Genomic DNA, 12,250 nt, shown 5'->3' on the forward strand with positions numbered 1-12,250 from the left:
TCTCTCTCTCCCTCTTCTCGTTCTCCCACTTTCTCTGGCTTGTCCTCCCTACCACCCCCTCTCTCTCCAGCCATGCTTTACCTGTTGATTTTGCTCGTGGACAACTGTCTGGTCAGCCTCTCTGTATGAAGCAATACTATGGACTCTTTTCTTCCTATCGTCTTCCAGGACATACCAAAGACACTCTTGTGGCCCAGAAAAGTAGTGTAATGCCAGAACCAGAGCACATCATTGTTGCTTGTAATAATCAGGTGAGTGGCATTTTGTATGTATATCACTTCATAATTCCTTCATAAATCTGTTAAGCTTTATTGTTCAGTAACAAATCAAGGAACTCAGTGAAAATACACAGATAATTGCACTGGCATCAGTCCTGAAACCCAGGCACTCCCTTTGCCCCCCTCCCTCTACCTCCACACAGTGCACTGACAGTATTTCAACAAAATATTTCCACTGTTAGCCTCCTTTACTGACATTATACTCAGAGTACGCAGATGCAATAAGAAAGGACATTTCACTTGTATACTTTTAAAGTTAGGAGGAAGAGAAGAGCCCATGCAACACTGATTTAAAGTCACTGACATTAATGTAATATGGTTCACGCCAACAACAAAGATTTGCTTTTTTTCAAGTGTTACAATGAATAACACTGGTCAAAATGTGGTAGAATTACTGTGGGAAATTCCTTAGGCTGTTTTTAAGAGCTGAGACCTAGGATATCATTAACATGCTTCCTGGTTTAAAATTGTCAGGTGTTTTAAATGTTATTCAAATAATCTGTACCTTATTTGACTCTCACATCAAATGTATACCAGGAATAATGCCACAGAAATGAATGAGGTCGCTCCTGGAGTAAAATCCCCAAAGCAGTAAACATACTATCAAGTCCCATTGTTTTATGACTCCACTTCCCTTTGCTGTGTTATTCCCACTGTGCAAAACTACTGCACTTCCAAGGAATCCCAAATTAAGTAAGATTTTTATTCATTAATGAGTTCAGTATAACTTTCGTGTAACCTTCCTGACTTTTATAATTTCCCTCCAGTTCTTTGTTTTGGATGTTGTCATTAATTTCCGCCGTCTTAGTGAGGGAGATCTGTTCACTCAGTTACGAAAGATAGTAAAAATGGCAGAGAATGAAGAAGAGAGGCTGCCTCCTATTGGTCTACTGACAACAGATGGAAGAACAGAATGGGCAGAAGCCAGGACAATCCTAATGAAAGGTTAGCAGCAGCAATCCCAACCTTCTCCTCATCTTCCTCCTAACCACTTCTTTTAGAGTGATCCACACAGCAAATACTTGTATATAATCTCAAGCTCTATTGTTGAATTCTTTTAGCAAAAGAAAGCTCAGTTCTTGTAAACGTTCAGATATTTTTTCATATGGTCAAGCAACAAATATGATTCTGAATCTTCTGCAGTATTCTAGGGGATGCATCATGTAAGTCTCTATCATTACATACTACATCGTTATCTGATAAATTTTGAACATTTCATCAGGTTTTGTGATTTGTCTCTTTCTTCATGTTCAAAGTGTAATGATGAGTATAGTATTACCTTCTAAGTTTAGAAAGTATTAGCTATTTTAACATTTGAAGCTTGAAAGAGTTCAACTTAAGCAAGGTGAAGAAAATTTCGCTGTTCATCTTGCTATCTGGACAGTCCTAAATGTTAATTCTTCACATTATGTCTGTTCAGAGATACTACAAAGAACATACAGTATAACTTCACAAATAAGTTTTACAAAATTCCAGAATTCTCAAAAGTCCAGCACTTTTTAAAAATACACTACATTGGGGTTTTCAACCTTTTTTAAGCAGTGTACTCCAGGCAGCTATTCGCAGAATGGGGAGAGGGGAGTAGCAGTGGCCGCATGTGAAGCGGTGACATGGGGTGGTGGATGGCGGTGGCAGCTGCTGTGTGCAAGATTTCCCCACCCACCCCTCACCCCGTGTACAGCCGGCCAGGCAGCACGAAGCTATGCACTTTTCTTATGTTTCAAAAATCCAGAATTTTCAAATTTCCAGCAAGTGCTAGGTCCCAAGGATGCCAGATTTATGAAGTTATGCTGTATTTATTTTACTTTACAAATGCATCGAATTCACAAAATGTATAGTTTCAACATATTCCCCTGAGAAGGATATTCTCTCTTTCTCTCTCCTCTCCCTCCTCTCTTTCTGTCTCTGCTCTCCAGAGCTATCCCTAGGGGTGTGTGGGGCCTGGGGCATATCAGCCTGTGTGGGAGTGGTGAGCAGCCGGAGCACAGTGCAGCAGGGAGGGGGAAGGATAGTAAGTGGCCAGAGCGCGGAGCGGGGGTGTGGGGGTGGCAAGCAGCCAGAGTGCAGAGTCTGTACGGCACTGTCCACAGGGCCCCCCAAAGCATGGGGCCTGGGGTGGTTCCCCTGATTCACCCCTCACCCCCCAGGATGGCCCTGCTCCGCTCCCTCCTCTCTCTCTCCATAACCCTTTTCTTACAACAGCTTTTCAGATACATATACACAACCCACTCTCCTCATCACAACCAAGTTAAAGAAATGGAATTTAATCATTATCTTTCCTGTATGAGTGTATTATAACTTATGAGCAGGTAGTAACTTTTTGCTAATTCATGATAATATCAAGGATTGGAACATTCTCTGCATTTTTCAAGTCTTGTTGAAGAATTACTGAGCTCCTTTTTAGTAGCAATTTCCTCACTATGACTGAGAACTTCAACATGTGTAAATTAGAGTAGGTCCAGTGACTTCAAAAGAAAATCAAGTAAATTACACCAGCTTCTGGTTCTAGCCAAGAATACTAGTATTTTGGATATTTCAGTGCTCTGGCAAGGTACAAACAAAGTAATATTTGCATAAGACATCATCATTCCTGAACTCAAGTAAATTTTAGTGCTGATACATTCTGGTGCATTGAATTTTTATCCACTTAGGATCCCCCAGGGACATGATCTTAAAGAGAATTGTCACTGAGGAATACTGAAACCTAACTTCTCCTTGAGCATCTGTCATGTGAACATAGAACTGAAATATGCAGGAATTGTCAATCTACCACCATTCACAAACACTATCATTCACTTATATTTAGGACCAGTGTCTGTTGCAAACTGTACTGGGTTAGCACTTGCCAGCTTGCTGGAATGCCCATCTTGGTTCCAGTTTGATTCCCTGGGACTCTGATCATCTATTCCAGTCCATTAATATTACTGAGTCAATCTCTTGACTAAGAATTTAGCACTTTTCTTTGCTGAAATTGCTTATTTGCAGAGTTCTCTTTCATACTCTGCTTCTTCATTCCTCTAAAATTTTTGACTGGCCCACCAAGGTTTTTATGATATGTCTGTAAATAAATTACTGCATAAACATAGAAACTCCAAGGGATTTAAAAGGAAATTCTCCATTCTAGTTAGTAGCAAAGAAGGGGTCTCTAGAAAATAGGGAAAGGCAGGTGCAAGGGGGAGAGGAGAATGAATGTGAAACATTTTATTTACGGGCCAGTTTTTAAAATGATTTTATGATGATATCCATCACTTTATCCAAGTGTTGGAACCTGGACTGTCCCCGACAAAAAAAAAAAAAAATCAGCCTCTGTGCCTGGGCATGCAATTTTATTCTTGCCAACTTTTTCAAGTGTTTTCACCTGCATGTTCAGGTAATAGATTCCAGCATCTGCATGTGGAGGAATTGGAACAGAGATGCAAACCCATTTGGGCAAACAGGATTTTCACAGGTAAAGCCATCTAGTGATGCATGCAAGTGTTAGTCCATGTCATGCCCTCAAAGACAGAAAGTATGAGTCTTAGAATCTGTCCTCAGAAGTCAAAATCACCTCTTTTACTTTTCCATGTTGAATTTTACTGTCAGTTGTTGAATTAGTACTGCCATAGGTTTCACTGAAGGAAAATATATGGTGTAGTTCAAGATACTACAGTATTTTTAGTATTCAAAATGTATGGAATTCTATAGATACAATATGGAAATAAATCTTATCTATAAATTACTAATTGTGTTTGGAGCAGCCAACCTCATTTCAGAATTATTTAAAAAAATACTCCCTGCTTAAAGTTCACTAAAATTCTAGGCTCTGTTTCCTTCTATATGGGTATGTCTACACATAATGCTATGTTGTCACAACACTGTGCTGTGGTGACATAGTGTCTATGGATGTCTACATGTGACCAGCAGCTACTTTGCCATAGCAGCATTCCTTCATTATAGCACACCAGTACAGCGAATTAGCTGCTAAAAATAACTGTGCCACACACGGTACAGTATGGGTGGTTATTGTGCTGTGCTTTAGTACTTCCAAAAGAAAGTACTAAAGCATGGTGCAGTAATAACATCACCATAGGACAGTATGTAGAAGCACCCTATATGTTTAAAATTTATAGATAATTCTATGGTATCTAATAAGACACTGGAAAGAAGGAAATATAGGTACCTGCATCTCACTGAGAGGACAGTTAATTACTCTCAATTAAATGCAGAATTACTCTAATCAAATACTCAGCTTTTCATATTTTGTTTCCCATTCTACAGATCACTGAAATCCATACAAACACTCAGCCTGCTGAACACAAGAGTTTTCCCCCATTGTATACAACAAATAGTGAAAATTTTTACATATAACTACAACCTCTGACAGAAACAAAGTATTTCCTTTGGAATGTCACCTCCTTTTGTTTGATTGTTCATAGTTTCTTCCACATCTGTTTTTTTTTTTCCTTTCTGGTTTGCAAATGTTCTCCTCCAGAGTCTCTGCTTACAATATAATATGAACCTATGCTAGAAGGGCATACCCATTTTACATTGCAACTTATGCAAATTATACTATTTCATCCAAATGTATTTCTTCCTAATCACTTCCCAAACTGTCCTTTGATTATAATTTATGAAGGATACACAGTACTGGAAAGTGAATTCAACAGGTCACATCCAACATAAAAATTGTCAACATTTTCTTTCCCATGACACTGTGCCATTAACCAATGCCAAACCATTACCAGTGACACCAAGGTAAAAAAAAAAAATTAAAAAAAATATATTACTAAATCTGAAATTGAATGGGTCAATTTCATAGATCTCAATATTCCAAAAAACAAAACAAAAAAATCAAATTATATTTTTATCAATATGCTAGACTCAGAAATTTTTTTTAACCAGAAGAATAATGATACTGCTTCAGATATAGCAGCATTCAAACTTTCTTCAGGACTCATTTCAGACACGTCCTAGTTTTATTGCTCCTTTGAGAACTGCAGTTACATAGACGGTTGAAGAGAAAAGAATTGAAGAAACATGCTGATCAAAAAAACATAACTACCAAATTGGCAAATTTAAGCAAAAAGAGGAAAGAAACCCCCATTCAGCTAAATTGGCATTAACATTTGCATGAAGAGCTGATAAAGCTGAACCTATTTTTCTATTGGTCTGAGTTTTTAGAAGACAGTGCAGGAAGACTGCCAATCTCAACAACTTAGAATTCATACAACAAACCTTAAGAAATGACAAGATGGTCTTAAAATCATGAGATTTGGAATATAAAATCCTTCTTGCCTTCGGTGCCTAAGCCTCCAGGATACATCAACAACATGATCTCGATCTTTTTTCTGCCCTGATGATGGCAGAAATATTTTAATTTTAATGAATGTTACCTTCTCATCCTTTTGCATAACTTGAGCTTTAAGTAAAACAGCAAATATTGTAAAACTTAGAGTTAAAGTCACAAGAGTTGGCTATATTAGGGTCATTCCATTGGAAAGGAAGAAAAGCGAGGGAGAACTGCTGAAGCTCATTCTGCCATTTCCTGAATATTTACTAAGATCATCTCTGAAAACACCATTAATACCCCTATTTTCAAACGAATTGCATTCCATTATATGACCTCACACAATATCAGAATAATTTAGAGCAGAAAAATTGCTTCTATATCAGTGAAGGACGTAAGGAGACTTTTTGAATCCAGTCATCTCCCTCCCTATACAGTAATTAATTGTGAGTTCATATTGCAGATCTAATCACATGCATAAATCCAAACTGAGATCTGGTGTAAGCAAGTAAAACTCTGCTGAAGCCTCACATGCACATTATTTAAGTTTGGTCCATCACTCCCTTCCTACCATTTCCTTTTAAAAAAGGCTTTTTAAGAAGTTTGACTTCCTATATTAAATGTAAACCAGCATATTTGGTAAGGGGGTAACAAGACAAATTGTTCTTGTTTTCCTCTGCTAGTCCTTTATTTTCATTACTTCTTGAAATATTTTCCTTCCCTAGTCTCAGTACACAATTTCTTTTCAGTTCATTTTCTGCTTTACATGATAAACTTGTCAGTGTTTGACTGATTGCCTCTCTGTATGTGTTCTGGTTCATTTGCAAGGGCAGTTTCCCATTGCTTCTCCTTTTCTAACATAGGAGCCTCATTTTACTTCATCTAAACCTAAGCAATAGGAACCCTGAATCCATATGTCAGAGTAAAAGTTGCATATTAGGTGATGGTGGGTAGGCAGCAGCCATGCTGAAATATATATGCCTGTCAAGGTCATATAAGCAAAACACTGAACTGTAAGAAAACGTGGAAGGCAATTTTGTAATTAATTCTTCAGCCAGTTTTTGCTTCTAAAGTACTAGGTGGCTTCTGTATACAAAAATAACATCAGACATTTATGTAGCACCTCCTTCTTGAAAGATCCTAGTGCACTTAATACTGCACACAAAGCAGTACAATACAGGGTCTTCTGACATAACTCAGAATGATGCACAGTGGGGAAAGAAGAGATTTATTACTCAAGACACAGCAGCAAGATCTATTCTTATTAAAAAAATGTCATGATGCTTTTAAGAGACAACAAACAGCAACCAAGACCTCAGTGTTTACTGTGTGCCATACATTTTACTGAGGAATTAAATTTAACAGAAGACCTGGCTTGAAAATTAAGATATAGAAATGGGTTCCTAACATGCATTTTACATATACATACCATCACTTACAACTACTCAACTAAAGTCTCTTTAGGAACTTACAGGGATTTGAAGGTCCAGATTTTAAACAACTTGTTGATATTGGCAAGCCTTGGATCTTTTCCTAAAGCTACCTGTAGGTAACTAAAACCAGTGAGATTACTCTTGAGAGTAATAGCTAACCAGAGCAAGCAAAGAGTGCACAAGACTATTTGGTAGTTTCAGCCAATGGATTCTAGCTGTTTCTTGTTGGAGCTGCCCTGTGGAATGGGCCAATGAAGCACCTCCTCATTCAATATCCCAGAATATTTCTTGGCCTCCATTTTCTTCCTGGTCTTTTTGGATAGCCTTCTTTCTCTTCACTACATGCTGACTGGAGAGCTAGCACAAAGCCAGCATAACTAGTGCTGTGCAAATAAGTGATTAATGTGTTCTCAAACAGAAATGGTTCTGGTTTTCCTGATGAAACAAAAATTTAGCAGAAAAATGGTATTTGTAATGTGTTTTGTTGTTGCTTGTTGTTTTCTTTAGATTTATAAAATTAAATATTAATGAATTTTGAAATGAAATATAACTTCAAAATTAAAACCAGAAATGTTTTACTGTTTCTATTGAGTAGCTGATGTTTTCCTTCTTGATAAGTTTGTTCAGCCATAACTATCTGGCAAAAACAGCAGGGATTTGCAGAAGTTTTGGTAAACCCAATCTGCATTTTTCAGTGAACCACATATCTGACAAAAAATATTGTTCAGCTCTACCAGTAGCATTGCATGAAGCAAGAGTGAGAGCTGAGCTCTTACAAGGAAATGGAAGTTGAAGTCATTATCTGAAATTTTTGGAGGGGTTGTTTGATTGTGTTAATAGTAATTTAATATCAATTAATGAATAACATGACTTCAAATGCAAATAGTCTTGTTAAAAATTCTACACCTTTAAACCAGCTATTCAGGGCTTAAGAGATCAAAATAAATATCCTGTACCTCAAACAAGCTTTCCAAAGAAGGCAAGCCTCTATGTTCCTATTACTTCCGAGTTAAAATCTGATAAAATGTGAAATAACTCATTCTTGTATTTATGCATTATAAAGAAGGTAAAAGGTCACAGCCCAATTTAAAAAAACACAAACAAACCAATATAAGCGCACTGTGTTCAAATATTTCCTAATGGGATGGGAGTACAATTAACTGATATATCTACACTATGCAAAAAATAAGATCATAAAAAACCCACAATGTAATGAAATGGACCCCATTTTCAGGGTGGATAATTTTTGGAGGTTGATACTACTGTAAGTTATTTGGCAAAATAAGCACAAGAGACTGAATTCCTAGGGGAAGAAAATGTCCTGCATCTGATATCTGTGATTGCACTGTGCAGCCTTCCAGCTACAGTAGTACAGAGTTGTAAACATTTTAATGTTGTATCCACAGACTCTACCAATCGAGATTCTCTTGACATGATTGAACGCTGTATGTGCCTGGTATGCCTGGACAGCCCAAGTAGGATGCAAATCAATGACACAAACATGGCTTTGCAACTCCTACATGGCGGAGGCGATGATAAAAATGGTGCCAATCGCTGGTATGACAAACCCATGCAGGTAAGTCCTTGCTGCATGCTAACACATACTTACTATTATGCATGTTAAAGACTCAAGCCCTGCATATCAGGGTGGTCATCACAGGAGTTAAGATGATGGACATTCCATCTTTGAGCAGTCCACTTTGAAGAGGGCTTTCATTTCCTTTGGAGTTTTAGGCATAGACCACTAGTAAAGGCAGGATACTCATACCAGAAATTAACAGACTGGAAGGAGTACCGTATTAAGGAAAACGCTGGGAAGAACTGGTTTTGAAACTTAGAATGACTCCATACCAACAGGAAAGCAAGATTGTTGATCTCCCTGGGGAATGAAAGGTGCAGGTGTTGGAGTACATCCTTTATCATTTCTAACACATGCAGTTTTATAATTCGTTAAGTTACCATTTAACCAGGCACCTGAAAAAATACGCATCTCCTTCAGAGTCCAGCATGCAGAAATACATTTATACCAGACAAAATGAAAGAAAAAGGTTAAATTAGGAACCTGAAAAGAAGATGAACATCCAACTTTTCCTCATCTTACACAATTCTTCTGGCGTATAAAAACAATAACATTATAGTGTAGCTTTTTTTACTAAACCAGGTATTGAGCCTTCAGTTACGGATCATTTATTTGTAAAATGACATTTTGGAAGAGTTCTTCTTGGAAGTGTGGATTTTTCAAATCCTTTTCACCACCATGGTTTGACTGTCATATTTTAAAACATCACACTATTATTTGTACATTTTGTGATAGGATCCAGTGTGCAGTCATGTATCACATACTTATCAGGCTGATAGAACTGCTGATGTCTCATGAAAAACTCCAGGAAAAATGGCATAGTTTTATGCCATTATAATAATTATATAACTTTGTAGTATATCATTTCATGTTTGTGATGCCTGTTGCTCTTTCCTTAAAATACTAAACGTATTTACATTAAAACAGGGCACATTATTCTGATTTTACCCAAACCAGTTTTAGACTAGTGTAATTCTATTTCAGTAGTCATTCCTGATTTGGGCCAGTAGAAATGGGATCAGCAGCAGACACACAGTTTTAATAATGAATCATCTCCTTTCTGATCATAGTCCCTTGTTGCTTCCACAGCCACTAATTAATGTCATAAATGAAGGATAATGACTTGATTTTGCCCCCATTAACATCATCAAATTCACTAATAAAAACTGAGAGTAAAAAGGAGAGCTGAATTTATTTAATGTAAGGAATAAGCAACAGACACAGAGGAAACCCTAAGAAACACAGATACTATTTTAATTCCTGAAAACGTACAAAGTATACAAAGCCTTTCACACAATAGGATTTTTTTCTAAATTTTTATAAGTTTTTCAATGAGGCATCAATAAATTTTAAATGCCCCTATATTCGTATATTGACTTTTTATCACATATGATCTGTCTTCTTTCAAAACGGGATAGTAACCATTAGAAATTAAGTAGCTTATGTAGACATTCATATTTGATGTAATAAAAAGTTTTTTGAGTTTGGGTAGATATTTTTTACAAGACAGAAATGTACAGCATGAACGGGTTGAAAGATGTCCAAACAAAATATGTTCCTCAAAAGGGTCACCAGCAATTGGTGGGAAAATCAGTTTGGTGTGAAGTGTCTGTTGTTGGTTGATTGCAAAGAGAATATAAAGTAAAGAGGAAAGCAGCAGGCCAATCATATCCCGTTATGTCAATCTGTATGAGATTAAATGTTAGAATAAAAGGGGATGGAGAATATAACATATAGAAAGAAGAAAAGTAATATGAGAAAGGAGCTGAAGGAAAGAGGATAGAGATACCAATTAAAAGACCACTGGGTGGTGTGATGCAAATGAATACCAACAGTAAAATAAGACTATAAAGGGGCTTTTGTAGCACAAACCTGCCTGGGGGCATGTCCAGAAACTGAGAAATGAGGGCCATTTTCCTCCTCTTTAGGAGATGATTTACTCTGTCATGAGGGCAAGCGCTAATTCCATTTTCCACTGAGATCAATAAAAGTTGCTAATTTCAAGAACTTTCCAAAACTGATTCCAAAACAATATAATGACTGAAAGCCATGTCTTTCAGTGTAACCTGAAGTTTTCCCAACACTCTGATTCTAGTAGACCTCTAGATGACAGCAGGTTCTAGATGCGTTCCAATAACAAAACAGGGCAAAACAATCCCTGTCATTATGTTGCCAGTGTATATTGCTTTGTTTGTATCACTAAATGATCCTATTGATGTCATATATGTAATGGTATTTCCCTCATCAGTTTGTAGTGGGAAGAGATGGAGTGTGTGGTACTGTGTGCGAACACTCTCCTTTTGACGGGATCGTCCTGGTACAATGCACCGAACATTTGCTCAAGCACATGTGAGTCCTTCCTCATTATTACCACAGATATATTACCAGATATATTTTTACTCATAAACCTTTATTTGGCCTTCTGAATGTTTGAAAGAAATTCAGGTACCCAAAAAAAAAAGGAATCAGAAGCTCCTCCAAATATCCTGAAATTCCCACTCGGTAAAAACCAGCCCTGTGCATGAGAATAGATGAAGGCCAAAGTGCACTTCACCCTCATTTGCAAACCAGTATTGAAGTACCATCTCCATACAGTGGCTATGCATGCTTCACTATGGTTCATAGCAACTGGAAACGCAGATTATAATTCAGAGCATTTCTTTTCTTTCACTTCTTTTTAATGAACCAAATTCTAGTTGCCTAAATATCAATGGGAGTTTTTGCCCTTCAAATTACCAGGTTTTGGCTCAGTAAAGGAGTGAGTAACCCAAATTAAGATCATAGATTTTGAAAACACCCAAACTGGTTTCTTTGGGATTACTCTTGATTTATACTACTATAATATCAGAATTGGGCCTACTGAATTTGTATATTTGACCCTGCAAAACAAAGAGAGATCATTTTGATTTTTCTCTGACAGGATAAGAAGTAATTATTTACCAAGAACATGCTAAGAGCACCTTCCATAATAGGCAGGTTGTCACACAGGTTGTTAATGTCTATTCTGTCACATATTTGCAGGAAGGAAAGATGTAAGAAGTTAGTCAGAGCTGATTCTGTGAGTGAGCTTCCTGCTCCGAGGCGATTAAGATGGAAATGTTCTCCAGAAGTTCAGGGACACCTAGCTTCAGCAGCAGAAAAACTTCAAAGGTATTGCAAATTTCAATGGCTTTAATGACCCACTGTTACAAGTGTGGAGCCTTAGGAGTAGTAATGCATTTCAGCACTTAATCCAAAGTAGTACTGATTACCCTCAAATCCCACACAAGCTGAAGATGCTCAACATTTACCAGGATTTGTAGCTTATATAGAGAGAGAGATATAAATATAGTAACAACAAATATCAAAGGAAATAAATCTAGTAAGGCAGTTATTATTTGCATAGATTGCAAACAGTGGCCTCTGTTTTTAAAGCTGCATGAGAAAAGTGGGGGAATGTATATAAGAAAGTGGTAAACAACTGGCTTGATTAGACAATTTAAATTAAAGAATGTCCTCCTGCTCAGTGCAAAGAATTATGTCATCATTGGGATAACGGAGACCTGGTGGGACTCCACCCATGACTGGACCACGGGTATAGAGGGCTATACCCTGTACAGGAGCGATCGTGTTGACAAAAGGGGCGGGGGTGTAGCTCTCTATGTGAAGGAAAGCTACATGTCCCTGCAAGCTAATGTTGGCGACCGGCATGGAC

The 12,250-nt window shown here is 37.4% G+C and overlaps 1 protein-coding gene across 1 annotated transcript in view; it reads left to right on the forward strand.

The window, feature by feature from the left end:
• Positions 1-12,250, forward strand: part of CHAT (choline O-acetyltransferase) — a 50,907-nt gene that overhangs the window by 16,761 nt on the left and 21,896 nt on the right. Inside the window, exons 5-9 of the mRNA XM_019556357.1 lie at positions 71-251; positions 1,046-1,223; positions 8,384-8,553; positions 10,805-10,905; positions 11,578-11,706. Of these exons, the coding sequence (XP_019411902.1) occupies positions 71-251; positions 1,046-1,223; positions 8,384-8,553; positions 10,805-10,905; positions 11,578-11,706 (759 nt within the window). The remainder of the gene's footprint in view (positions 1-70; positions 252-1,045; positions 1,224-8,383; positions 8,554-10,804; positions 10,906-11,577; positions 11,707-12,250) is intronic.

The sequence above is a fragment of the Crocodylus porosus genome, unplaced genomic scaffold, assembly GCF_001723895.1.
Source record: "Crocodylus porosus isolate Cpor-Errol unplaced genomic scaffold, CroPor_comp1, whole genome shotgun sequence".
NCBI lineage: Eukaryota > Metazoa > Chordata > Crocodylia > Crocodylidae > Crocodylus > Crocodylus porosus.